Source organism: Oncorhynchus gorbuscha, linkage group LG24 (assembly GCF_021184085.1).
Source record: "Oncorhynchus gorbuscha isolate QuinsamMale2020 ecotype Even-year linkage group LG24, OgorEven_v1.0, whole genome shotgun sequence".
In the NCBI taxonomy this organism is placed as follows: Eukaryota; Metazoa; Chordata; class Actinopteri; order Salmoniformes; family Salmonidae; genus Oncorhynchus; species Oncorhynchus gorbuscha.
Window position 1 is genome coordinate 45,589,264 of NC_060196.1, and position 26,584 is coordinate 45,615,847.

The following is a 26,584-nucleotide window of genomic DNA, read 5'->3' on the forward strand; positions in this document are numbered from 1 at the left end:
TATATATATATATAATCTTCTACTTATCAGTATGAGAAGTCTTTGAAAATGAATGCACTCTTTTTGATTATTGAATTGTAATTGTAATTGACTTCCTTTTAGAATTGAACCCCGCCCTGGTGTCACCAGTAACTGTGCAACAGAGAGGTTTGCGACACACACCGCAGTGCCAGGGGTACATGCACACACACATATAACAGCGTAAGCACATCACCCACAGTGGCTGTTGACAGGAAGGAAGTAGGGCAGGGCCAAACAGGAAGTGGGGATTGTGACAGGTGTTGATGAGAGGAACATGAGGGAAAAGGTGGGGGCAGTCAACTCTTTATCTTGTCCTTTTGAAGAAAGGAAATGAATAGAGCCTGAAAAGAGGACTATAAATAGATAAACATGGTTCTTTTGAAGTGTGTGTCACTGTGTATGTGTGTTTGTTTCCCTGTGTGAATGTGTTTTGTCGGTGTGTGTGTCACTGTGCATGTTTGTCACTTTGTATGTCTGTGTCACTGTGTGTTGTGTGTAATTGTGCTCGGATTAAGACCAACCCAGCTGGAGACAGAATGGCCACCCCTCAGGGTGCCATCTGCAAGGGGCTACTAACCCATTGCCTATCACAGATGAGAAGCTGTAAATGACGCACACCCATCCCTGTTTCCTTTCTTCAACACATCAGGCAGTCCAAAGTGTTGCCTGCCTTGTCTGCAGATGAGAAGTGTAGTAGGGAAGCAGGTGGCATGAATCAGCCCTGTGATGTTGCCCTGCTTAGATTAGTGTCTGTGTTGTGTGCCTGTGCCTACCGGTGCTGCCCAGCCCTCATTAGTGAGATGAGGGCAAGAGCTTGAAGGCCAGAAAGCTGGAACTCCTATGCCAGATGCCTCCTATTCCCTTTTAGGGACATGTGTGTGAAGGGGCGTTACTCCCATGGCGTATTAATTAAAGGGTAGGTAGCATAAACGTACCCAGATGTAACATATGGATTTGCATTAGTATACACACCAAAAGTCCCAATGCAAAGTTACACCTCACTTTTCTATTTTTGCTGGCCTTCTAGGAAGAGTTCCTCTGTCCATTGTCTGTTCTTTTGCCCATCTTCATTTTACATTTTTATTGGCCAGTCTGAGATATGGCTTTTTCTTTGCAACTCTGCCTAGAAGGCCTGCATCTCGGAATCACCTCTTCACGGTTGATGTTGAGACTGGTGTTTGCAGGTACTATTTAATGAAGCTGCCAGTTGAGGACTTGTGAGCCATCTGTTTCTCAAACTAGACACTCTAAAGTACTTGTCCTCTTGCTCAGTTGTGCACTGGGGCCTCCCACTCCTCTTTCTATTCTGGTTAGAGCCAGTTTGCACTGTTCTGTGAAGGGAGTAGTGCACAGTGTTGTACGAGATCTTCAGTTTCTTGGCAATTTCTCGCATGAAATAGCCTTCATTTCTCGGAACAAGAATAGACTGACGAGTTTCAGATGAAAGTACTTTGTTTTTGGCCATTTTGAGCCTGTAATCGAACCCACAAATGCTGATGCTCCAGATACTCTATTCAGCAGTTTCCAGCTATAATAGTAATTTACAACATCAACAATGTCTGCACTGTATTTTGATGAATTTGATGTTATTTTAATGGACAAAAAGGTGTTTTTCTTTTAAAAACAAGGACATTTCTAAGTGATCCCAAACTTTGGAACGGTAGTGTATATGTACGCTGAGTGTACAAAACATTAGGAACACCATCCTAAAATTTAGTTGCACCCCCTTTTGCCCTCAGAACAGACTCAATTTGTTGGGTATGGACTCTACAAGGTGTTAAAATGTTCCACAGGGATGCTGGCCCATGTTGACTTCAACGCTTCCCACAGATGTGTCAAGTTGGCTGGATGCCCTTTGGGTGGTTGATACGCACGGGAAACTGTTGAGCGTGAAACACCCAGCACCATTGCAGTTCTTGACCGGTGCGCCTGGCACCTACTACCATTCCCCGTGTTAAAGGCACTTACATCTTTTCTCTTACCCATTCACCCTTTGAATGGCACACATACACAATCCATTTCTCAATTGTTTCAAGGCTTAAAAATCTTTCTTTACCCTGTCTCCTCCCCTTCATCGACACTGCTTTGAAGTGGATTTAAGTGACATCATTAAGGGATCATAGCTTTCATCTGGATTCACCTGGTCAGTCTATGTCATGGATGTTTAGTTTTTAAAATGTTTTTTACACTCAGTGTATTTTATACATTATCTAGGTGCAAATCTGTTCCCTTCAATACTGAACAGCAGTAGAGACCTAGTCCTGATTGTCCTGTTGTCTGTTTGATGGGATCTGGGCCTATCCTCCTGTTCTTTGATCGGCCCTCCCTCCCCTCAGAGAGTACTACATGTGTTTGATGGGATCCGGGCCTATCCTCCTGTTCTTTGATCGGCCCTCCCCTCCCCTCAGAGTGTACTACATGTGTTTGATGTGATCCGGGCCTATCCTCCTGTTCGTTGATCGGCCCCCCCCTCCCCTCCCTCAGAGAGTACTACATGTGTTTGATGTGATCCGGGCCTATCATCCTGTTCTTTGATCGGCCCTCCCCTCCCCTCAGAGAGTACTACATGTGTTTGATGTGATCCGGGCCTATCATCCTGTTCTTTGATCGGCCCTCCCCTCCCTCAGAGAGTACTACATGTGTTTGATGTGATCCGGGCCTATCATCCTGTTCTTTGATCGGCCCTCCCCTCCCCTCAGAGAGTACTACATGGTTTTGATGTGATCCGGGCCTATCCTCCTGTTCTTTGATCGGCCCTCCCCTCCCCTCCCTCAGAGAGTACTACATGTGTTTGATGTGATCCGGGCCTATCATCCTGTTCTTTGATCGGCCCTCCCCTCCCCTCAGAGAGTACTACATGTGTTTGATGTGATCCGGGCCTATCATCCTGTTCTTTGATCGGCCCTCCCCTCCCCTCCCTCAGAGAGTACTACATGTGTTTGATGTGATCCGGGCCTATCCTCCTGTTCTTTGATTGGCCCTCCCCTCCCTCAGAGAGTACTACATGTGTTTGATGTGATCCGGGCCTATCATCCTAGAGAGTTCTTTGATCGGCCTATCATCCCTCGGCCCTCCCCTCCCCTCCCCTCAGAGAGTACTACATGTGTTTGATGTGATCCGGGCCTATCATCCTGTTCTTTGATCGGCCCTCCCCTCCCCTCAGAGAGTACTACATGTGTTTGATGTGATCCGGGCCTATCCTCCTGTTCTTTGATCGGCCCTCCCCTCCCCTCAGAGAGTACTACATGTGTTTGATGTGATCCGGGCCTATCCTCCTGTTCTTTGATCGGCCCTCCCCTCCCCTCAGAGAGTACTACATGTGTTTGATGTGATCCGGGCCTATCATCCTGTTCTTTGATCGGCCCTCCCCTCCCCTCCCTCAGAGAGTACTACATGTGTTTGATGTGATCCGGGCCTATCCTCCTGTTCTTTGATCGGCCCTCCCCTCCCCTCAGAGAGTACTACATGTGTTTGATGGGATCTGGGCCTATCCTCCTGTTCTTTGATCGGCCCTCCCCTCAGAGAGTACTACATGTGTTTGATGTCATCTGGGCCTATCCTCCTGTTCTTTGATCGGCCCTCCCCTCAGAGAGTACTACATGTGTTTGATGTGATCCGGGTCTATCCTCCTGTTCTTTGATCGGCCCTCCCCTCAGAGAGTACTACATGTGTTTGATGTGGCCGAGCTTTAGGTCTGTGTAGTATAATCTCTCCTCTGCTAGTCCCTGGTGTAATGTAGAGCGGAAGAGTAAATCCATTACAATCCAGATGAGCCATATCGTAAGAGGATTTCATTTAGTCTTAGAGACTCTCCTTTCTTAGCAGGCTATGAATGCCGGCCATCATTTAGATGCGGTAGATGTGTGTGCATGATCATTATAATAATATTTTGGTTGGGATGTTTTGGGGCTACAAACATCCTCTGGGTCCCCTCTTTCCTGATGATGTTTTGGGGCTACAGACATCCTCTGGGTCCCCTCTTTCCTGATGATGTTTTGAGGCTAAAGATATCCTCTGGGTCCCCTTTTCCTGATGATGTTTTGGGGCTACAGACATCCTCTGGGTCCCTTCTTTCCTTATGATGTTTTGAGGCTAAGGATATCCTCTGGGTCCCTTCGTTCCTGATGATGTTTTGAGGCTAAGGATATCCTCTGGGTCCCTTCTTTCCTGATGATGTTTTGAGGCTAAGGATATCCTCTGGGTCCCTTCTTTCCTTATGATGTTTTGAGGCTAAAGATATCCTCTGGGTCCCTTCTTTCCTTATGATGTTTTGAGGCTAAGGATATCCTCTGGGTCCCTTCTTTCCTTATGATGTTTTGAGGCTAAGGATATCCTCTGGGTCCCTTATTTCCTTATGATGTTTTGAGGCTAAGGATATCCTCTGGGTCCCTTCTTTCCTTATGATGTTTTGGGGCTACAGACATCCTCTGGGTCCCTTCTTTCCTTATGATGTTTTGAGGCTAAGGATATCCTCTGGGTCCCTTCTTTCCTTATGATGTTTTGGGGCTACAGACATCCTCTGGGTCCCTTCTTTCCTTATGATGTTTTGAGGCTAAGGATATCCTCTGGGTCCCTTCTTTCCTTATGATGTTTTGGGGCTACAGACATCCTCTGGGTCCCTTCTTTCCTTATGATGTTTTGAGGCTAAGGATATCCTCTGGGTCCCTTCGTTCCTGATGATGTTTTGAGGCTAAGGATATCCTCTGGGTCCCTTCTTTCCTTATGATGTTTTGAGGCTAAAGATATCCTCTGGGTCCCTTCTTTCCTTATGATGTTTTGAGGCTAAAGATATCCTCTGGGTCCCTTCTTTCCTTATAATGTTTTGAGGCTAAGGATATCCTCTGGGTCCCTTCTTTCCTGGTGATCAACTCAAATCAAATTGTATTTGTCACATGCGCAGAATACAACAGGTGTAGACCATACAGGGAAATGCTTACTTTCAAGCCCTTAAACAAAAATGCCGTTTTATTAAAAATAAGTAGATGGGTAAAAAATGTAAGTAACAAATAATTAAACAGCAGCAGTAAAATAACAATAGCGGTACAGAGTACAGCGGTACAGAGTTGATGTGCGGGGGCACCGGTTAGTCAAGGTGTTTAAAATAATATGTACTTAATAAACAGAGAGTAGCAACAGCGTAAAATAGGGGGGCGGGGGGGTGCAAATAGTCTGGTTAGTCCTTGTTGGGTGTTTGTTTGTTTGGGTTAAATCCACTTAGTGAGTTCCTCTTTAAATCTAAGAGGACAAAACCCACCGAAGATTAAAGATACTCTCGTGGATAAAGGTCACCTCTCGCTGAAGATTAAAGATACTCTCGTGGATAAAGGTCACCCCTGGCTTGCCAGCTGTGTGTGTGCGCTCATGCTTGCCTCAGCTGCTATTGCACAGTGTGTGTCCCTCTTAGGGTGTGTGCAGTTGAGCCTACAGAATGTGTTGTTTCCTCATTTTGTGCCCAACCCTACAGTCCAACAGTCCTACAGCCCAACAAAGTGTGTTTTCACAGTCACCCTGTCTTTCATTTCCTGGGGTGGGTGGGTGGGCGACACACTTGTTTTGGGCCAGCAGTATGGTGATAAGTTATCTTAATCTTTAGATGGGTCTTTTGTCACGTTAAGAACTTCCTTAGTCTTATTACCACAGAAAATAGATAATAAATTAAACCAAAATTATGTATAGACTGTTAGCCCTACTCTGTGTGGTCTGGAGAATGAATAGTTCAGTATATATGCCATTTAGCTGACGCTTTTATCCAAAGTAACTTAGTCATGCGTGCATACGTTTTACGTATGGGTTGTCTTGGGTATTGAACCCACTATCCTGGCGTTGCAAAGTGCCATGCTCCACCATCTGAGCTACAGAGGACCCCCATGCAGTATCATGGTAGTGTCGAATGGGGGTATTGAATGGTAGTGTTAAATGGTAGTGTGTAGCAAGATGGCACCGACAGAGATGGTCGCCTCGCTTCGAGGCCTTAGGCCTTAGGCTGCATCTATGCACTATTTCATTTTTTTAATGTATTATTTCTTACATTGTTAGCCCAGAAAATCCTAAGTGTTATTACATACAGCCGGGAAGAACTATTGGCTATAAGAGCGACTTCAACTTACCAACATTACGACCAGGAATACGACTTTCCCGAAGCGGATCCTTTGTTCGGACCACCACCCAGGACATTGGATCTAATCCAAGAGGCTGACCCAAAACAATGTCGCAGAAGAGGTAGATGGAGCGGCCTCCTGGTCAAACTTCGAAGGTGTGCACACCACCCACCGCTTCCGAGTATATTACTCACCAATGTCCAGGCTCTAGACAACAATGTGAAAGAAATTAGGGTAAGGGTTGCCTTCCAGAGAGACATCAGGGATTGTAACATACTCTGTTTTTTCGGAAACTTGGCTCTCTCAGGATATGTTGTCGGAGTTGGTACAGCCACCGGGTTCTTCATGCGTCGCGCCGACAGAAATAAACATCTTTCTGGGAAGAAGAAGGGCGGGGCTGTATGCTCCATGATTAACGACTCATGGTGTAATCATAACAACCTACAGGAACTCAAGTCCTTCTGTTCATCTGCTCTATAATTCCTTACAATCAAATGACGACCATATTATCTCCCAAGAGTTATTGTCACAGCTGTGTATATACCCCCTCAAGCAGATACCCCAGATGGCCCTCAATAAACTTCACTGGACTCTATGTAAACTGGAAACCATATATCCTGAGGATGCATTTATTGTAGCTGGGGATTTTAACAAAGCAATTTTGAAAACAAGGCTACCTAAATGCCATCAGCATATTAATTGCAGCACTTGCGCGGGCAATACATTGGACCACTGCTACTCTAACTTCCGTGATGCATACCAGACCCTCCCCCGCCCTCGCTTCAGCAAATCTGACCATGTCTCCATTTTGCTCATACCGTCCTATAGGCAGAAACTCAAACAGGATGTACCCGTGACTAGAACCATTCAACACTGGTCCGACCAATTGGAATCCACGCCTCAAGATTGTTTTGATCACACGGACTGGGAAATGTTCCCGGGCAGCCTCAGAGAATAACATGGATTTATACGCTGACTCTGTGAGTGAGTTTATAAAGAAGTGCATTGTAGATGTTGTACCCACTGTTACTATTAAAACATACCCTAACCACAAACCGTGGATAGATGTCGGCATTCGCGCAAAACTGAAAGCGCGAACCACCACATTTTAACTATGGAAAGATGACTGGGAATATGGGTGAATATAAACAGTGTAGGTGTTATTCCCTCTGCAAGGTAATCAAACAAGTGAAATGTCGGTATAGGGACAAATTAGAGTCGCAATTCAACGGCTCAGACATGAGACGTATGTGGCAGGGTCTACAGACAATTACGGACTAGAAAAAGAAAACCAGCCATGTCACGGACACCGATGTCTTGCTTCCAGAAAAAGAAAACAAATTCTTTGCCCGCTTTGAGGATAATACAGTGCCACCGACGCGGCCCACTACCAAGGACTGCGGTTCCCCCCCCAACCCTTCTCCATGGCCGACGTGAGTCAGTCAATTAAACGTGTTAACCCTCGCAAGGCTGCTGGCCCAGACGGCATCCCTAGTCGCGTTCTCAGAGCATGTGCAGACCAGCTGGCTGGTATGTTTACGGACATATTCAATCGCTCCCTTTCCCCGTCTGCTGTCCCCACATGCTTCAAGATGGCAACAATTGTTCCTGTACCCAAGAAGGAAAAGATAAGTGAACAACATCACTATCGCCCAGAGCACTCACTTCTGTCATCATGAAGTGCTTTGAGAGACTAGTCAAGGATCATATCACCTCCACCTTACCTGCCACCCTAGACCCACTTCAGTTTGCATACCGCCCCAACAGGTCCACAGACGACGCAATTGCCATCACACTGCCCTATCCCATCTGGACAAGAGGAATACCTATGTAAGAATGCTGTTCATTGATTACAGCTCAGCATTCAACACCATAGTACCCTCCAAGCTCATCATTAAGCTTGAGGCACTGGGTCTCGACCCTACCCTGTGCAATTGGATCCTGGACTTTCTGATGGGCCGCCACCAGATGGTGAATGTAGGAAACAACATCTACACTTCACTGATCTTCAACACTGGGGCCCCACAAGGGTGCGTTCTCAGCCCCCTCCTGTACTGCCTGTTCACCCATGACTGCGTGGCCATGCACACCCCCAATTCAATCATAAAGTCTGCAGACGACACAACAGTAGTGGGACAAACTGAAATGGTCCACCCACACAGACAGTGTGGTGAAGATGGTGCAACAATGCCTCTTCAACCTCAGGAGGCTGAAGAATTTTGGCTAATTTGTTTTGATTTTCCAATGATGTCAAGCAAAGAGGCACTGAGTTTGAGGGTAGGCCTTGAAATACATCTACAGATACACCTCCAATTGACTCAAATTATGTCAATTAGCCTATCAGAAGCTTCTGAAGCCATGACATAATTTTTTGGAATTGTCCAAGCTGTTTAAAGGCACAGTCAACTTAGTGTATGTAAACTTCTGACAGACTGGAATTGTGATACAGTGAATTATAAGTGAAATAATCTGTCTGTAAACAATTGTTGGAAAGATGTCCTAACCGACTTGCCAAAACTATAGTTTGTTAATGAGAAATTTGTGGTTGAAAAAGGAGTTTTAATGACTCCAACCTAAGTGTATGTAAACTTCTGACTTCAACTGTATGTACATGTTCTTATTCCATCCCTTTAGATTTGTGTGTATTCGGTAGTTGTGGAATTGTTAGATTACGTGTTAGATTTCACTGCACTGTCGGAACTAGAAGCACAAGCATTTCGCTACACTCGCATTAACATCTGTTAAGCATGTGTTTGTGACCAATAAAATTTGATTTGGATTTCTCCCCTGGACTACAGCATTGATCAGCAGGGCAGGCATCCCACCCTGACACCAGCAGGTGTCAGTCACTGACAGACAGCCTCTGCCCACATCCCCAAATCCCCATTTCTCAGATACCACTCTGAACTTGGTGGCCTGAATCGTATAGGTTGGCACAAGAGGGTCTGTTTACTGCACTCTCCCGCTGTACAATCCTTCTAAGATATTTGAGCTAAATACATTTGTTAAATAGTCATCGACAGTGTGGTGACAGGGATTCGTCATTGGTAGAATTAATTTTAATCCTTGTTAGAGTTCATCTATATTTTCGGGAGTAAGTAGCCTTTTTCAATGATCTCATTGGTTGTGGCTCAGCTCTTTCCAATCAGAGAAGCAGCACCCAAATGAACAGCCTACCACATACCACAGACATGGCGGGGCAGGATGGGAGTGAGGGTGTCGTGGGGGTGAGGTGTTGTGGTAGCGGTAGGGAGACCCAGGGGTACAGGGCTGTTGGGGTGGGGGTGGATGATGCTATGAGGGAAGCTGGGGCAGGGTAGGGTTTCTCTCTCTTAATATCAAACATAGCAAAGATCCACTGCACTGCCAGAACCTGACATCATCATCAACCCTCTCAACTCCCCTTCTAGACGGAGTGTTCCAGCCTTGAATTGGAGCATCCCGGTCACCTCCCTGACAACAGACAGTCCTTGCTGCTTTCCTACTAAATTCATCTACTTCATCATCATCCTCCCCCTTCACCACTTCTGTGTCTGCTATGATTGTCAAAACGCTGGGGAATACGATTGGCCCATTTCACCCTCTGTTTCTCCCTAATGAGAACCTTAAAGACTGCGATGCATCAATATTTCACAGCTCCACGGCATCATCTGAATATTTCCTTTTCATTTGGCCCATTACAGGTCTTTGTTTATGCCTGCCAGACAGTACAGTCTCAATACAGTAGGAAAGTAGGGAAGTCAGCACATTATAATATCACTCAGGCTCATTACAGGCAGAGTGAGGGATGGAGAGAGTTGGGTTGCGTAAGTAAGCAAATGGATCTCCCCCTCTCTCTTTCTATTTTGTCTCTCTCTGTCTCCATCTCCTCCCATGTGGATTAATTCTGACCCACCACAGTGTCTTTCTCTCCATGTTTGTGCTGAGTGTGTGGGTATTAGACAGTGTTCCCAAGCGATCGCTAAACGCTGTCTGCCTCCTTGGGACTCCCACAAGCCTCTCTCTCACTTTCTTCACCTCTGTCTTCCTCTATTTCCCACTTCTCTATCCCTCCCTACCCTTTTTCTCTCCACAGTCATTGGGCTTAGCATAGTTCATATGAAGGGGGAGGTTGGGCAGTGTGCTATGCTGCAGGGTTGTGAATGATCTAATTGTGCAGGTCTATGACAAAGGGTGTGGGTCTGAGGCTGGGCAGGGCTTGCTCATCAGTCTGTCAGACATGGTAATCTGTCTCCCCCAGAGGAGGGCTGGAGTGAGTCCTTCACATATCCACCGCCACTCTCTAGAAATGATCACTCATCTGCCTACTGAATATTTAGTGTCTTTGTGTATGAGGGAGGATGGGTAGGATTTATAAGCTTGTTTCAAGCCCAGGGCTTTTGTTTATGCTGTATCGAACTTTACAAACTTCACAGGCTGTTATTGGCTGATCAGTGCAGAGTGTGTGGTTTGTATCTATACTTTTATATAGGTTATACATCTGTAATTGTCTTTGATGTCTATACTTAATGCGTTTTAAGTCATTAACACAGTTTTTGCTTTAATAGCGATTATCTATTGGATATGGTTTGTGTGTAACCATCTCCTTGCTGTATGTTAAGTCTTTTAACCCTGTCTGGGCTGTGTAGATTATAGTGTTTAACCATCTGTGTGCTGTGTCCCTTGCAGGTGGATGAGTTGTATGAGGTGTTCTGTATCCAGAGGATGCTGAGAGAGGGAGCCAGTAAGATGAAGCAGGCCTTCTCTGCCTCTCCCTCCACAAAGGCCACCAGAGAGAGCATATTAGAGGTCAACCGCAGATATAAGGAGTACACAGAGGTATGGATGGGTGGATGGACCCACACATAAATCAGCCTGTTCACCGGCACTATACAATCACCCACTGAGATCGAACACAGCCTGGTGTCAAAGTTCGTCTCCAGTTGTTTGTGTTTGAGCTGATCAGTCTCCTTTCCTCCCCAGAATATGAGCACGTTTGAGGTGGAGCTGGAGAACTTGTTGGGGGAATTCCATATCAAAATGAAAGGTAAGACTGAGGCCAGGGGAACTGCTGTTAGTGTAGACTGAAAAACAAACAAGCAATGATTTCACTGCTCAATTATCTCTGTCTCACTCTCTTTCTTTCTCCCAAACCCCTTCTCTCTCTCTCTCTCTCTCTCTCTCTCTCTCTCTCTCTCTCTCTCTCTCTCTCTCTCTCTCACCCCCCACCCCTCTCTTTCTACTACCCCACCCCCTCTCGCTCGCTGCCTCACTCACTCTCCCACCCACCCCCTCTCTCTGCCCCCTCCTCTCTCTCCTCAGGTCTTGCTGGCTTTGCTCGTCTGTGTTCAGGAGATCAGTATGAGGTGAGATGAATTAATATAAGACTTGACTCTCTCTTTCTCTGTCTTTATCATTCCTAACAGGCCCTCCCTGTATTACAAATAGACAACTATATCTTTCCCAATCTGCAGACTGCCTCGAAAACGGCACTTATAAATATATATCCTTCTCCTTGACCCTGCATCTATCTTTAACCTTTATCTTTCTCTCACCCCCCTCTCTTCCTCCTCTATCTCTACCCATCTATCCCTCTCTGCCCTCTCTAAATCTCTCTTTGTTTCTCTCCCTCCCTCCCTCCCTCTCACACCTCTGTTTCCTCCCTTCCTCCCTCTCACACCTCTGTTTCCTCCCTCCCTCCCTCTCACACCTCTGTTTCCTCCCTCCCTCCCTCTCACACCTCTGTTTCCTCCCTCTCTCCCTCCCTCTCACACCTCTGTTTCCTTCCTCTCTCCCTCCCTCTCACACCTCTGTTTCCTCCCTCCCTCCCTCTCACCCTCCCTCTCACACCTCTGTTTCCTCCCTCCATCCCTCCCTCTCACACCTCTGTTTCCTCCCTCTCTCCCTCCCTCTCACACCTCTGTTTCCTCCCTCCCTCCCTCCCTCTCACACCTCTGTTTCCTCCCTCCCTCCCTCTCCCTCCCTCCCTCCCTCCCTCCCTCCCTCCCTCCCTCCCTCCCTCCCTCCCTCCCTCCCTCCCTCCCTCCCTCCCTCCCTCTCCACCTCTGTTTCCTCCCTCCCTCCCTCTCACACCTCTGTTTCCTCCCTCCCTCCCTCCCTCTCACACCTCTGTTTCCTCCCTCCCTCCCTCCCTCTCACACCTCTGTTTCCTCCCTCCCTCCCTCTCACACCTCTGTTTCCTCCCTCCCTCTCACACCTCCCTCCCCTCTCCCTCCCTCTCACACCTCTGTTTCCTCCCCTCTCCCTCCCTCTCACACCTCTGTTTCCTCCCTCCCTCCCTCTCACACCTCTGTTTCCTCCCCCTCCCTCCCTCTCACACCTCTGTTTCCTCCCTCCCTCCCTCCCTCCCTCCCTCCCTCCCTCCCTCCCTCCCTCCCTCCCTCCCTCCCTCCCTCCCTCCCTCCCTCCCTCCCTCCCTCCCTCCCTCCCTCCCTCCCTCCCTCCCTCCCTCCCTCCCTCCCTCCCTCCCTCTCACACCTCTGTTTCCTCCCTCCCTCCCTCTCACACTTCTGTTTCCTCCCTCCCTCCCTCCCTCCCTCCCTCCCTCCCTCCCTCCCTCCCTCCCTCCCTCCCTCCCTCCCTCCCTCCCTCCCTCCCTCCCTCCCTCCCTCCCTCCCTTCTCCCTCCCTCCCTCCCTCCCTCCCTCCCTCTCACACTTCTGTTTCCTCCCTCCCTCCCTCCCTCTCACACCTCTGTTTCCTCCCTCCCTCCCTCTCACACCTCTGTTTCCTCCCTCCCTCCCTCTCACACCTCTGTTTCCTCCCTCTCTCCCTCCCTCTCACACCTATGTTTCCTCCCTCCCTCCCTCTCACACCTCTGTTTCCTCCCCCCCTCTCTCTGTCAGATCTTCATGCGGTATGGTCGTCAGCGCTGGAAGCTGAAAGGGAAGATAGAGGTGAACTCCAGACAGAGTTGGGATGGAGAAGAGATGGTCTTCACGCCCCTCATCACAGACCTCATCAACATCAAAGTACAGCACAATCCGTCAATCAACTAACCAACCAATCAAGCAATTAATTATATTTATGAAGACATTATTAAGTCAACGTGCTTTATAGAACCCAGCCTAGAGTACAGTAACCCAGCCTAGAGTACAGTGACCCAGCCTAAAGTACAGTACAGTGACCCAGCCTAGAGTACAGTACAGTGACCCAGCCTAGAGTACAGTACAGTGACCCAGCCTAGAGTACAGTACAGTGACCCAGCCTAGAGTACAGTACAGTGACCCAGCCTAGAGTACAGTACAGTGACCCAGCCTAGAGTACAGTACAATGACCCAGCCTAGAGTACAGTACAGTGACCTAGCCTAGAGCACAGTACAGTGACCCAGCCTAGAGCACAGTGACCCAGCCTAGAGCACAGTGACCCAGCCTAGAGCACAGTGACCCAGCCTAGAGCACAGTGACCCAGCCTAGGGCAGTGGAGTTCAGTCCTGGTCTTGGGGAACCACAGAGTGTGCAGGCTTTTGTTCTAGCCCAGCACTAACCCACCTGAATCACCCTCTAACTTCCTGTCTTGACGGAGCTGAACAGGTCTAGCCACTCACATCTTGGTGGGCAGTGTGACCTTACTTCCTTTCTCTGGTCCAATTAGCTCTAACTTCCTGTCTCTTGTCCAATCAGGTTACCGAGCTGAAGGGTTTAGCCACTCACATCCTAGTGGGCAGTGTGATCTGTGAGACCAAGGACCTGTTCACGGCCATGCCTCAGGTGGTGGCTGTCGATGTCAACGACCTGGGAACAATCAAACTCAATCTGGAGGTCACATGGTTGTAAGTGGACTTAATTAAATGTCTCTTTGAGTGATGGATATATTTTTACATTTTGGTTAGTGACAGTTTAATCAGAATCAGAGGAATGTCACAGAGGAAGGTTAGTTATTGCTGTGGTGCAAGGAGCAGAAAAACATGAACAATATGGAAACAGCAAATGAAACAGAAACAAACCATATTGTAGGACATAGTATTATAAACTACACAATACATACTACAGTGGTTAGTTACATCAGTGTACTTTGACTACATTAAGTTATACTCTAACGCTGCCCTCTTCTGGAGAATCTGGGTGTCTGCTCCAGGGTTACAGCATTACCATAGTACTGTAGTTCATAGTTCTCTAATGGACTTCCCCTCCTAACTGTCTCTCTGTCCTCCCCCCATGCAGTCCGTTCGATGTGGAGGACCTGACTCTCTCTTCAGGCAATGTGAGCAAGGCCACCGCCCTGCAGAGACGGGTGTCTGTCTACAGCCAGGGCACGCCAGAGACACCCACCTTCCAGGACCAGTCCTTCTTTGTGAGTCCCAGTCAGAGCGTCCTCTCCCTGGGGTGGGATAGGGGAGAGGAGTGGGTGTATGGCTTATAGCACAGCATCCTGCATACTAGCACCTGCTTGCTCACAACACAGGATCCCTCGTTGCACTAAACCCTGGAACCCACTTACCCAGGATTGCTTTAAACTGTGAAACTGTGATTGTCAGTCTGTATTCAACGTATATGTGTCTGTGTGCTAACAAAGCAATGGTTGAGTCTGACTAACCCTAACCCACCCGCCACACCCTCCTTGCTCCCCATCCTCCCTCTAACCCCCCTCCCTCTCCCTCCCTCCACCCACCCCTGCTCCCTCCCTCGTACCACCCCCCCAACCCTGCACCCATTCCTCCTCCCTCCACCCCCTGCTACCTGTGAGTGGTAAAGGAGTGGCACACCCGCCCCTCCCCAACCCAGCATCGCTTCTCCTTCTTCCACGCCCTGAGGAACTCCCTGTTAGAGAAGCTGAGACGCAGTCGCTCCTTTGGCGACCTGGCCTCCCTCCGCCCCAGGCCCAAGTCCAGGCTGGAGGTCTATGTGAGTGAGGTCTGCTATGCTAGTACTAGCCCCGTTTACCCCTGCCTGTGTGCCTTTGCCTGCTTATTTGTTTGCATGGAGTGGCTTGTGTCAGCCTGTGTTCACGTCCCAGACTGACACAACAGTAGGAGGAGGGAAAGAGGAGGAGGTTGTGATGTCACTAGACTATTGGAGCACGTACAGGCTCTCTCTCCTCTCATCTGACTCTCTCTCTCTATATATATATATATCTCGCTCTCCTCTCATCTGACTCTCTCTCTCTATATCTCTCTCTCCTCTCATCTGACTCTCTCTCTCTATATCTCGCTCTCCTCTCATCTGACTCTCTCTCTCTCTCCTCTCATCTGACTCTCTCTCTATATATATATCTCTCTCTCTCATCTGACTCTCTCTCTCTATATCTCTCTCTCCTCTCATCTGACTCTCTCTCTCTATATCTCTCTCTCCTCTCATCTGACTCTCTCTCTCCCCTCTCTTTCTCTCCCCCCTCTTTCTCTCCCTCTCCAGTCCACCCTCCCTGATGACGTCTTTGAGAATGGTGGGTGTGGCAACTCTGAGTGCAAGCGCCTCTCCTTCACCTTTTCCGATACGTCAGTCTCCTCCCTCAGCCCGAGCCTCGCCCCAGGCCAGTCCAACCCCGAAATCACTGTCACACCGCCTGACATGAACCATTGGCCTCAAATACCCCCCAGGGAAGACAAAGGAGTAGAAGAGATGGTTCGGGTGCATGCAGACGTAGTGGAAGAGGAGGGTGAGGAGGAAGAGGAGAGTGGTGACAGCGGCGGTAGCGTGAGTGTTAGTCTGGTCAGCGAGGAAGTGGAGTCAGAGTGGGAGAGGGCAGAGTTCCAGCTTAATGTAGGTTCCTCCTCTCTCTGCTCCGAGAGCCAGTTGTCAGCTTTGGCTCCCGAGGATGTGTTCCTGGACCACGAGGGGTCTGACAGGGATGGAGATGAGGACGACAGGTAATATGTGATTGATGTTTATTGCACAGAGGCAAAATTAATCTCCCCTCAATGAACTTGTATTATAATCTATTAAATTATATTATATTCTATTGTCAGCTCAGAGCTGCTGAAGCCCGTGGAACTGGACACTGAAGCACCAGGCGGTTTGACCAGGCAACTGGTGAGGAGGCTGACGTCGTCCGACATTCTGCCCGAGGTGGTGGGTCTGAGCTGGGCCGGGGAGGGAAGCAGGGCCTTCCTGGAGAGCAGCCTGGAAGAGGCCCTGCACAGCCTGCTGCTGAGGCTGGAATCACTGGGACAACGCTGTAGAGAGATGCAGGACCTGGAACAGGAAGTGATGCGCCTGGAGGACCTGCTCAAGGTGAGACCTGGCTTCCATGTCCCCTGTGTCATTCCAAATGGCACCCTGTTCTCTATGTGGTGCACTACCCCATGTGGCCTTGGCCAAAAGTTGCACAATGTATAGGGTACAAGGTGCCTTTTGGGATTTTCCCTGGGATGGGATTTGTTTATTTTTCATAAAGATAAATGATCTGGCAAGGTTTTTAAGGGTGGTAGTTAATGTATGCTGTATGCTGTGATTCGAGCTGTATTGTGGTATTGACATTCATTAGACCACCTGTAGCCCCCAGGGCTACAGGTGGTCTCCATTAGTATTAGTCTAGCCAACCCCTGGCAGGGCTTTTTAGGGCAGAGTATTTCAGGGTCTCATCTTTCCCTCAGTGCTGTCTCCCGGGCTACTGTAGCAAGTCATCCATGTTCTTATAGCACCTAGTTTCTCTTAGTGCTAGCCCTCCAAGCAGGGTTTTAGCATCTCGTGACGTCTCTCCCTCAGTGTCGTCTCCCGGGCCACAGGAGCAGGTCGTCCAGTCTCAGCCTGACGGTTGAGAGCGCTCTGGAGAGCTTTGACTTCCTCAACACCTCCGACTTCGACGACGATGACACGGGTGATGACCACGTCCTCCACCACTCTGTGTTCTTTGACATGGAGGTGGAGAGGATTGGGTGAGTCAAGAGGGAGGGGAAGAGGGAAAGTCCCGTATCCTGTACTCTCTCTAGGCTACTACACCTTACATGGGAGATAGTGGTAGTGACCCTGCCACTATCTCCTTCTCTGGCCTCTAACCTCTGCCCTGTCACGCCACATCTCACCACAGACAATGAGATTCCACTGGGACTTTGTGTATCACTGTGTGTGTATCACTGTGTGTATCCGTGTGTGTGTGTATCCGTGTGTGTGTGTATCCGTGTGTGTGTGTATCCGTGTGTGTGTGTATCCGTGTGTGTGCAGTGGTGGAAAAAGTACTAAATTCTCATAATGAAAGTTACCCAGTAAAATACTACTTGAGTAAAAGTCTAAAATGATCCACCACTTGTTTTATTCTATAATGAAAGTAGTAAATACTACTTGAGTAAAAGTCTAAAATGATCCACCACTTGTTTTTATATATATATATATATATATATATATATATATATATATATATATATATATACTTAAGTATCAAAAGTAAAGGTACAAATAATTTAAAATTCCTTATATTAAGCAAACCAGACAGGCACAATTTTATTTTATTTTAAATTTACGGGTAGGCATGGTCACATTCCAACGCTCAGACATAATTTACAAACAAAGCATTTGTGTTTAGTGAGTCCTCCAGATCAGAGGTAGTAGAGATGACCAGGGATGTTCTCTGTTTAGTGAGTCCTCCAGATCAGAGGTAGTAGAGATGACCAGGGATGTTCTCTGTTTAGTGAGTCCTCCAGATCAGAGGTAGTAGAGATGACCAGGGATGTTCTCTGTTTAGTGAGTCCTCCAGATCAGAGGTAGTAGAGATGACCAGGGATGTTCTCTGTTTAGTGAGTCTGATCAGAGGTAGTAGAGATGACCAGGGATGTTCTCTGTTTAGTGAGTCTGATCAGAGGTAGTAGAGATGACCAGGGATGTTCTCTGTTTAGTGAGTCCTCCAGATCAGAGGTAGTAGAGATGACCAGGGATGTTCTCTGTTTAGTGAGTCCCCCAGATCAGAGGTAGTAGAGATGACCAGGGATGTTCTCTGTTTAGTGAGTCCTCCAGATCAGAGGTAGTAGAGATGACCAGGGATGTTCTCTGTTTAGTGAGTCCTCCAGATCAGAGGTAGTAGAGATGACCAGGGATGTTCTCTGTTTAGTGAGTCCTCCAGATCAGTGAGTCTGATCAGAGGTAGTAGAGATGACCAGGGATGTTCTCTGTTTAGTGAGTCCACCAGATCAGAGGTAGTAGAGATGACCAGGGATGTTCTCTGTTTAGTGAGTCCGTCAGATCAGAGGTAGTAGAGATGACCAGGGATGTTCTCTGTTTAGTGAGTCAGATCAGAGGTAGTAGAGATGACCAGGGATGTTCTCTGTTTAGTGAGTCTGTCAGATCAGAGGTAGTAGAGATGACCAGGGATGTTCTCTGTTTAGTGAGTCCTCCAGATCAGAGGTAGTAGAGATGACCAGGGATGTTCTCTGTTTAGTGAGTCCGTCAGATCAGAGGTAGTAGAGATGACCAGGGATGTTCTCTGTTTAGTGAGTCCGTCAGATCAGAGGTAGTAGAGATGACCAGGGATGTTCTCTGTTTAGTGAGTCCTAGAGATGACCAGTTCTCTGTTTAGTGAGTCCGTCAGATCAGAGGTAGTAGAGATGACCAGGGATGTTCTCTGTTTAGTGAGTCCTCCAGATCAGAGGTAGTAGAGATGACCAGGGATGTTCTCTGTTTAGTGAGTCTGATCAGAGGTAGTAGAGATGACCAGGGATGTTCTCTGTTTAGTGAGTCCACCAGATCAGAGGTAGTAGAGATGACCAGGGATGTTCTCTGTTTAGTGAGTCCGTCAGATCAGAGGTAGTAGAGATGACCAGGGATGTTCTCTGTTTAGTGAGTCCGTCAGATCAGAGGTAGTAGAGATGACCAGGGATGTTCTCAGTGAGTTTCTGATCCAGGGATGTTCTCTGTTTAGTGAGTCCGTCAGATCAGAGGTAGTAGAGATGACCAGGGATGTTCTCTGTTTAGTGAGTCCTCCAGATCAGAGGTAGTAGAGATGACCAGGGATGTTCTCTGTTTAGTGAGTCCTCCAGATCAGAGGTAGTAGAGATGACCAGGGATGTTCTCTGTTTAGTGAGTCCTCCAGATCAGAGGTAGTAGAGATGACCAGGGATGTTCTCTGTTTAGTGAGTCTCAGATCAGAGGTTTAGATGACCAGGGATGTTCTCTGTTTAGTGAGTCCTCCAGATCAGAGGTAGTAGAGATGACCAGGGATGTTCTCTGTTTAGTGAGTCCTCCAGATCAGAGGTAGTAGAGATGACCAGGGATGTTCTCTGTTTAGTGAGTCCTCCAGATCAGAGGTAGTAGAGATGACCAGGGATGTTCTCTTGATAACTGTATGAATTGGACCATTTTCTGTCCTGCCAAGCATTCAAAATGTAACGACTACTTTTGGGTGTCAGGGAAATGTATGAAGTAAAAAGTAAATACTTTTCTTTAGGAAAGTAGTGAATTAAGTCGTCAAAAATATAAATAGTAAAGTACAGATATTTCTGCCTAAATAGACATGCCCAAAAGTAACTGCTAATCATGTGTCATTACATGATTCTGACATGAAAAAAACTTGCTATATTTGGAAAGAAGACATCTGGGAGATTGAGGAAATTATAAGAAAATAGATAGGAGTTACATAGTTCAGAATACACAAGATCAAGCACACTCAAAATAACAATTTTTATTTTGAAAGTCATTTTTCATTGACAAACTATAAGTGAGTTATTGATGACGAGAGCTGAAAACACATCAGATGGCTTCCACAACGTGAACAATATCGGAAAGAAATGGGATTGACAGACCTAACAACTAGAAATGGGCAGATGTTTTAGTAAGTGGTGTCAGGTGTGGTCACGGGACGTTTCCAAATGTCCCCAAACCTCTCCATAGTGGCATATGTCTGTAAATTAAGCCATTCCAGTATTTTACATATTTGCAATCCCTAAGTGCTATTTGTATAAAACCATGTTCTACCATATCGACCTCACTCCAACATTGTGGTGGTGTTATGGGGTATTCAGGGTACATTCAAGTATCCTTTCAACCTCTCCAAAGTGTCCGAACCTAATTGAGATGGTTTGGGATGAGTTGAACCGCAGAGTGAAGGAAAAGCAGCCAACAAGTGCTCAGCATATGTGGGAACTCCTTCAAGACTGTTGGGAAAGCATTCCAGGTGAAGCTGGTTGAGAGAATGCCAAAAGTGTGCAAAGCTGTCATATATTTTGATTTGTTTCACACTTTTTTGGTTGCTACATGATTTCATCTGTGTTACTTCATAGTTTTGATGTCTTCACTATTATTCTACAATGTAGAAAATAGTAAAAATAAAGAAAAACCCTGGAATGAGTAGGTGGGTCCAAAATGTTGACTGGTACTGTACATTAAATATATAAACATGTCTTATCAAACACAAACTTGGTGACACACGTCCTTCACTAAAAAAGGTACAAAAATAGAAATAAGTGGAACTATTTACAAATGGCGTTTGTGTTCACATGTCTTATCAAACACAAACTTGGTGACACACGTGTCCTTCACTAAAAAAGGTACAAAAATAGAAATTACATTTACATTACATTTAAGTCATTTAGCAGACGCTCTTATCCAGAGCGACTTACAAATTGGTGCATTCACCTTATGACATCCAGTGGGACAGTCACTTAACAATAGTGCATCTAAAACTTAGGGGGGGGGTGGGGTGAGAGGGATTACTTAACCTATCCTAGGTATTCCTTAAAGAGGTGGGGTTTCAGGTGTCTCCGGAAGGTGGTGATTGACTCCGCTGTCCTGGCGTCGTGAGGGAGTTTGTTCCACCATTGGGGGGGCCAGGGCAGCGAACAGTTTTGACTGGGCTGAGCGGGAGCTGTACTTCCTCAGTGGTAGGGAGGCGAGCAGGCCAGAGGTGGATGAACGCAGTGCCCTTGTTTGGGTGTAGGGCCTGATCAGAGCCTGGAGGTACTGAGGTGCCGTTCCCCTCACAGCTCCGTAGGCAAGCACCATGGTCTTGTAGCGGATGCGAGCTTCAACTGGAAGCCAGTGGAGAGAACGGAGGAGCGGGGTGACGTGAGAGAACTTGGGAAGGTTGAACACCAGACGGGCTGCGGCGTTCTGGATGAGTTGAAGGGGTTTAATGGCACAGGCAGGGAGCCCAGCCAACAGCGAGTTGCAGTAATCCAGACGGGAGATGACAAGTGCCTGGATTAGGACCTGCGCCGCTTCCTGTGTGAGGCAGGGTCGTACTCTGCGGATGTTGTAGAGCATGAACCTACAGGAACGGGCCACCGCCTTGATGTTAGTTGAGAACGACAGGGTGTTGTCCAGGATCACGCCAAGGTTCTTGGCGCTCTGGGAGGAGGACACAATGGAGTTGTCGACCGTGATGTCGAGATCATGGAACGGGCAGTCCTTCCCCGGGAGGAAGAGCAGCTCCGTCTTGCCGAGGTTCAGCTTGAGGTGGTGATCCGTCATCCACACTGATATGTCTGCCAGACATGCAGAGATGCGATTCGCCACCTGGTCATCAGAAGGGGGAAAGGAGAAGATTAATTGTGTGTCGTCTGCATAGCAATGATAAGAGAGACCATGTGAGGTTATGACAGAGCCAAGTGACTTGGTGTATAGCGAGAATAGGAGAGGGCCAAGAACAGAGCCCTGGGGGACACCAGTGGTGAGAGCGCGTGGTGAGGAGACAGATTCTCGCCACGCCACCTGGTAGGAGCGACCTGTCAGGTAGGACGCAATCCAAGCGTGGGCCGCGCCGGAGATGCCCAACTCGGAGAGGGTGGAGAGGAGGATCTGATGGTTCACAGTATCGAAGGCAGCCGATAGATCTAGAAGGATGAGAGCAGAGGAGAGAGAGTTAGCTTTAGCAGTGCGGAGCGCCTCCGTGATACAGAGGAGAGCAGTCTCAGTTGAATGACTAGTCTTGAAACCTGACTGATTTGGATCAAGAAGGTCATTCAGAGAGAGATAGCGGGAGAGCTGGAACTATTTACAAATGGCGTTCGTGTTCATTTTACGTCCCAGGTGTAGATGATTAGATTACACTTTCACCATAGCTTGTGCATGTCGTGAGTCTTTGAAGCAGTCCCTCACTGCCAGGAAACAAAAAGAGATCTGGCATTTTGAACAGAAGATCTGGCATTTCACCCTTTCTTCGCTCCCTGTGTTTTGTGCAATGCTTGCAGTTCTTTTGTCTTTTGGCTCGTGTGTTGGATAGTGGCGCTCACCTTGAGTGGGGGGTCTTGTGATGGTTGTGAGGTTGCTTTGGGCCCCCAATTCAGACAATTCCAACACCAGCTGCTCTCTGAAGGCCAACTGGGAGAGGGGGGTTTGACCTTTTGCTTTGGCCATCTGCTTGTGGAGAATGAAAGCATTTATTGTAGCAATGTCCACAGTGGTAAAAACAAAGTCTTATACCACTTCCTGGTCTGGTGGAGGACCTGGTAGTAGCCTATCAGAGCATCAGATAGGACACCCCCATGCTGGCATCGTAGTCCTTCACAGAATCAGGAATGGGGACATTCGTCCTCATCCGTACCCCAATGGCATTTTTCACCTTCCTTGAGACATGGTCATTATTGAATGCCTTATGCTGTGTGGTGAGCAAGGTTACTTCCCTAGTGTCCTTCCATTTCACAAAAAGGAGCTTGTTAGTCCTGATCCAACCTATGGTCCTCCTCCGCTGTCTTTGTCATGTTGTTTACCTTGGTCTTTGGGAAAATGATTATTTTAGGACGAATGGTGCCACATGCCCCTATTTTCTTTTTCAAGAGGTCTATGAAAAGCATGGGACTAGTATAAAAGTGTCCACAAAGAGCTTGTACCCAAGTAAGGGAAAGTCCACCAGCTGCATGACAGAGCCATAACTAAGGCCCTTCCCAGTGGGTGTGATCGCCTTGCCTTCCACGTGTAGGCAGAGGCTGAATCGGCTGGCAGAAAGAGCTTGTAGCCCCATTTGTCTGATTATTTTTAATATATTGCTTTAAGTCAATTCGAGCCTTTGAGGCAACCATGCGCTTATCTATAGATAGATTTTGAGCAGGCTTGAAGTAGGTTCTTCATGCCTCCACCATGTCATGATAAAGGGGCTTGACTCGTGCAAGACGATCAGACCCTGCAGTCCCCTTCTTCTGGTCATTCTCCTGATCCTTTCATGTGTCACACGTGAAGTGTACGGTTGATGGCCAAGAATCGGTATTCACTAATGTTGGAGGTGGGGAACTCGAACCGACAGAGTGAGGACTTGCTCCAGTTGTCAACTAGTCTTGATGGTGACAGGTCCTTCATTCCCCCTGCTGCTTCTTGTGCCCATACTTGTTGGTATTACTAATTAGTGTTCCAGTATAGCGGTGATAAAGTAGAGCTGAAACAGCTGCAAGGTGGTGTATGTTTTATAACGAACCAACTGTGGGCCTTCAGGTGGTTTGGGTTTAAACCTAAATTGTTCTGACTCCACATCATCTTCAAGGACCGTTTGTCACCTGTCCTCAGTTTCACCTCCCTCTGTTGTGCTGCTTCCACTGCCTCTCCCTCTTCTCTGTTGAGGCCTAGATCTCCTCCCTGCCCCCGCACCTCCAGATGAACTTGCAGAGAGGGGAGGGGTGCCAAGGCCTGCAGTGGGGGTGGTTGAAGGAGGAGTGGGGTCTTTGTCGAGTGATGGATGTAGAACCATCAGACAGATAGACATAGCAGTGGGGGGTGAAGACCTTGGCCGCCGGGGGTACTAGCTGGGGAGGGGTGGCTCCAAAACTTCATCATCCAAATCCTCTGCATCCTCCACTATGTGGTGAACAAAATAAAGGGATATATTGTTAAGACAGAATTACAGTTGACAAAATGTACAAAACGACATTACTGTAAAGTAAAAACACCAAGCCTAAACTTTATCTGTACAGTGACTTGCATAGGTGTGAAGCACACACACACACACACACACACACACACACACACACACACACACACACACACACACACACACACACACACACACACACACACACACACACACACACACACACACACACACACACACCGCAAACAGTAACACTTTGGAGACAAAGGCAGAGGTGAGAACCACAAATAAACAATGGCCTCCAAAGTTACAAGCATGAAACATAGAACATCAAATCAAATCAAATGTATTTATATAGCCCTTCGTACATCAGCTGATATCTCAAAGTGCTGTACAGAAACCCAGCCTAAAACCCTGAACAGCAAGCAATGCAGGTGCAGGAGCACGGTGGCTAGGAAAAACTCTATAGAAAGGCCAAAACCTAGGAAGAAACCTAGAGGAACCAGGCTATGTGGGGTGGCCAGTCCTCTTCTGGCTGTGCCGGGTGGAGATTATAACAGAACATGACCAAGATGTTCAAATGTTCATAAATGACCAGCATGGTCAAATAATAATAAGGCAGAACAGTTGAAACTGTTGGATCAAACAGTGAACTAATATGAAACATAGACAAGAACAACTCTTTATGATATAACATTGAAATGACTTGCTACATAGGCCTATGTAAACTAAATCCAAAGCACAAAAAGCAGACAACTTATAAAAAACTAAATGCATTTAGTAAATTAGCTATATAAAGTCATGAAAATAATTTACTTCCAGATCTAAAAGTGCATCCAATCATTCTAGAAGGTTATCGTCATCGGCCGAGGCGAAATCGCTCCCCTGATCCAAGTCCGACTCCAGTATGTTATTCAAGGCTTCTATGTCGGTATTTTATTCAAGGCTTCTGTCGGTATGCTTATTCATAGATGCCTTCTTTTTAATATCCTGTTTGATATTTCAGAGTTTCCTCCGTTTTTGTATTTTCTTGAGAAGTCATATTTTATGCTAAAGCCATGAAATGAAAGCGATGAGATGTGTTTTCAATGTAATGAAGCATGTGTCTCGTCTCTGAGCCAGGTAGCAGTAGTTCACATTTCACATAAAGGTTCTAGGCCTTGCTTTGTCCCTCCCAGGTCACCTGCATATCCCTGGAAAGCTTATCTCATTGGCTACAAGACTGTCAAGGTGCCATAGTAGCCAAACCTCTGTGTAATGGATGCAACATATTTTTGTTGCGCAAAGATATAGTCACTCAGTGGACATTCGATGTTGCCATTAAGTCATACATCAGATAACATGGCAATATGCTAGATTTGTTCCTACCAACCTAAAGATGAATAACCCCATGTAGCTACAGCTCAAACACAGATCAAATGGAAGCTTACCTTGGAAGATGTTTGCTGTTTGGTGAAAATGTTGTCTAAAATAAAGAATTGGACTCTCGGGGAGAAAGAGATGGGGTAGGAGGGAGAGAAAGAGATAGGGTAGGAGAGAAATAGGGGGGAGAGAAGGAGCGAGGGGGAGAGAGACAGCCTGGCTTAGTCACACACACACACACCGTGGTTTAAAGTACTTAAATGTAAAGTTTCCATATTTGGGGACCCTATTTGATTTGTTTTCAATTCAGTCTGGCATGAGAACGGTAGCCCCCATCTGCATTCCGGTTAGCATATACGAAATAAACACGGAATACGTTGATGCACAACAAAAGCCGGGACTCCACAGATCAGGTCTTATTTATCTGCTTGTGACCTACCGTTATCGATCACCAGCCCCCCCTCATCACTCCCCTTCTCTCCCTCTATCTCTCTCTCCCATCTCTCTCTCCCTCCTATCCCATCTCTTTCTCCCCTCATCTCCCTCCCCTCCTCTCTCGCCCCTTATGTCTCTCCTCCTCTCTCGCCCCTTATGTCTCTCCTCCTCTCTCGCCCCTTATGTCTCTCCTCCTCTCTCGCCCCCCTCCTATGTCTCGCCCCTTATGTCTCTCCTCCTCTCTCGCCCCTTATGTCGCCCCTTATGTCTCCTCCTCTCTCGCCCCTTATGTCTCGCCCCTTATGTCTCTCCTCCTCTCTCGCCCCTTATGTCTCTCCTCCTCTCTCGCCCCTTATGTCTCTCCTCCTCTCTCGCCCCTTATGTCTCTCCTCCTCTCTCGCCCCTTATGTCTCTCCTCCTCTCTCGCCCCCTATGTCTCTCCCCTCTCCTTCTCCCCCCTTCTGTCTATCTCCCCTATCTTTCTCTCACCCCATATATTTCTCTCACCCCCCCATCTGTCTCTCCTCCCCTCCTGTTTGTCTCTCTAGCCCTGTGCCTCTGTCCAGTAGTCAGCTTAGCAGTCTCTGCCAGGTGTAGGTTCTTTAGGGTTAGACTATTGTCTTGTTGCTGTCTGTGACTGTCTGTGTTGCTGTGACTAGTAGTACTCACACACAACTATTTCATGTTTGTAAATGATTTCTTTATTCAGACAAAGGGTACTGCTATGGGATATCCTATCGCTCATAACTATGTTAATTTGTATGATTTACTATGCAATCTGACACACGTCAAATCAGTTTCCTTGATCTTTTGTGTGAGGATAATGTAACATACAGTGATCTTTACAGGACACCTACTGATGGTAACAGTTTGTTGATGATAGCTGTCACCCGCTTCCCTTGAAAACAGGACACCAACTGATGGTAACAGTTTGTTGATGATAGCTGTCACCCGCTTCCCTTGAAAACAGGACACCTACTGATGGTAACAGTTTGTTGATGATAGCTGTC

The 26,584-nt window shown here is 47.3% G+C and overlaps 1 protein-coding gene across 4 annotated transcripts in view; it reads left to right on the forward strand.

The window, feature by feature from the left end:
• LOC124012345 (rho family-interacting cell polarization regulator 2-like) overlaps nt 1-26,584 on the forward strand; it is a 98,602-nt gene that overhangs the window by 62,123 nt on the left and 9,895 nt on the right. For all 4 annotated transcript variants that reach the window (XM_046325848.1, XM_046325850.1, XM_046325851.1 and 1 more), the window contains exons 7-15: nt 10,788-10,937; nt 11,082-11,145; nt 11,421-11,464; nt 12,964-13,089; nt 13,742-13,890; nt 14,282-14,411; nt 15,470-15,924; nt 16,024-16,288; nt 16,763-16,932. In XM_046325848.1, the coding sequence (XP_046181804.1) occupies nt 10,788-10,937; nt 11,082-11,145; nt 11,421-11,464; nt 12,964-13,089; nt 13,742-13,890; nt 14,282-14,411; nt 15,470-15,924; nt 16,024-16,288; nt 16,763-16,932 (1,553 nt within the window). The remainder of the gene's footprint in view (nt 1-10,787; nt 10,938-11,081; nt 11,146-11,420; nt 11,465-12,963; nt 13,090-13,741; nt 13,891-14,281; nt 14,412-15,469; nt 15,925-16,023; nt 16,289-16,762; nt 16,933-26,584) is intronic.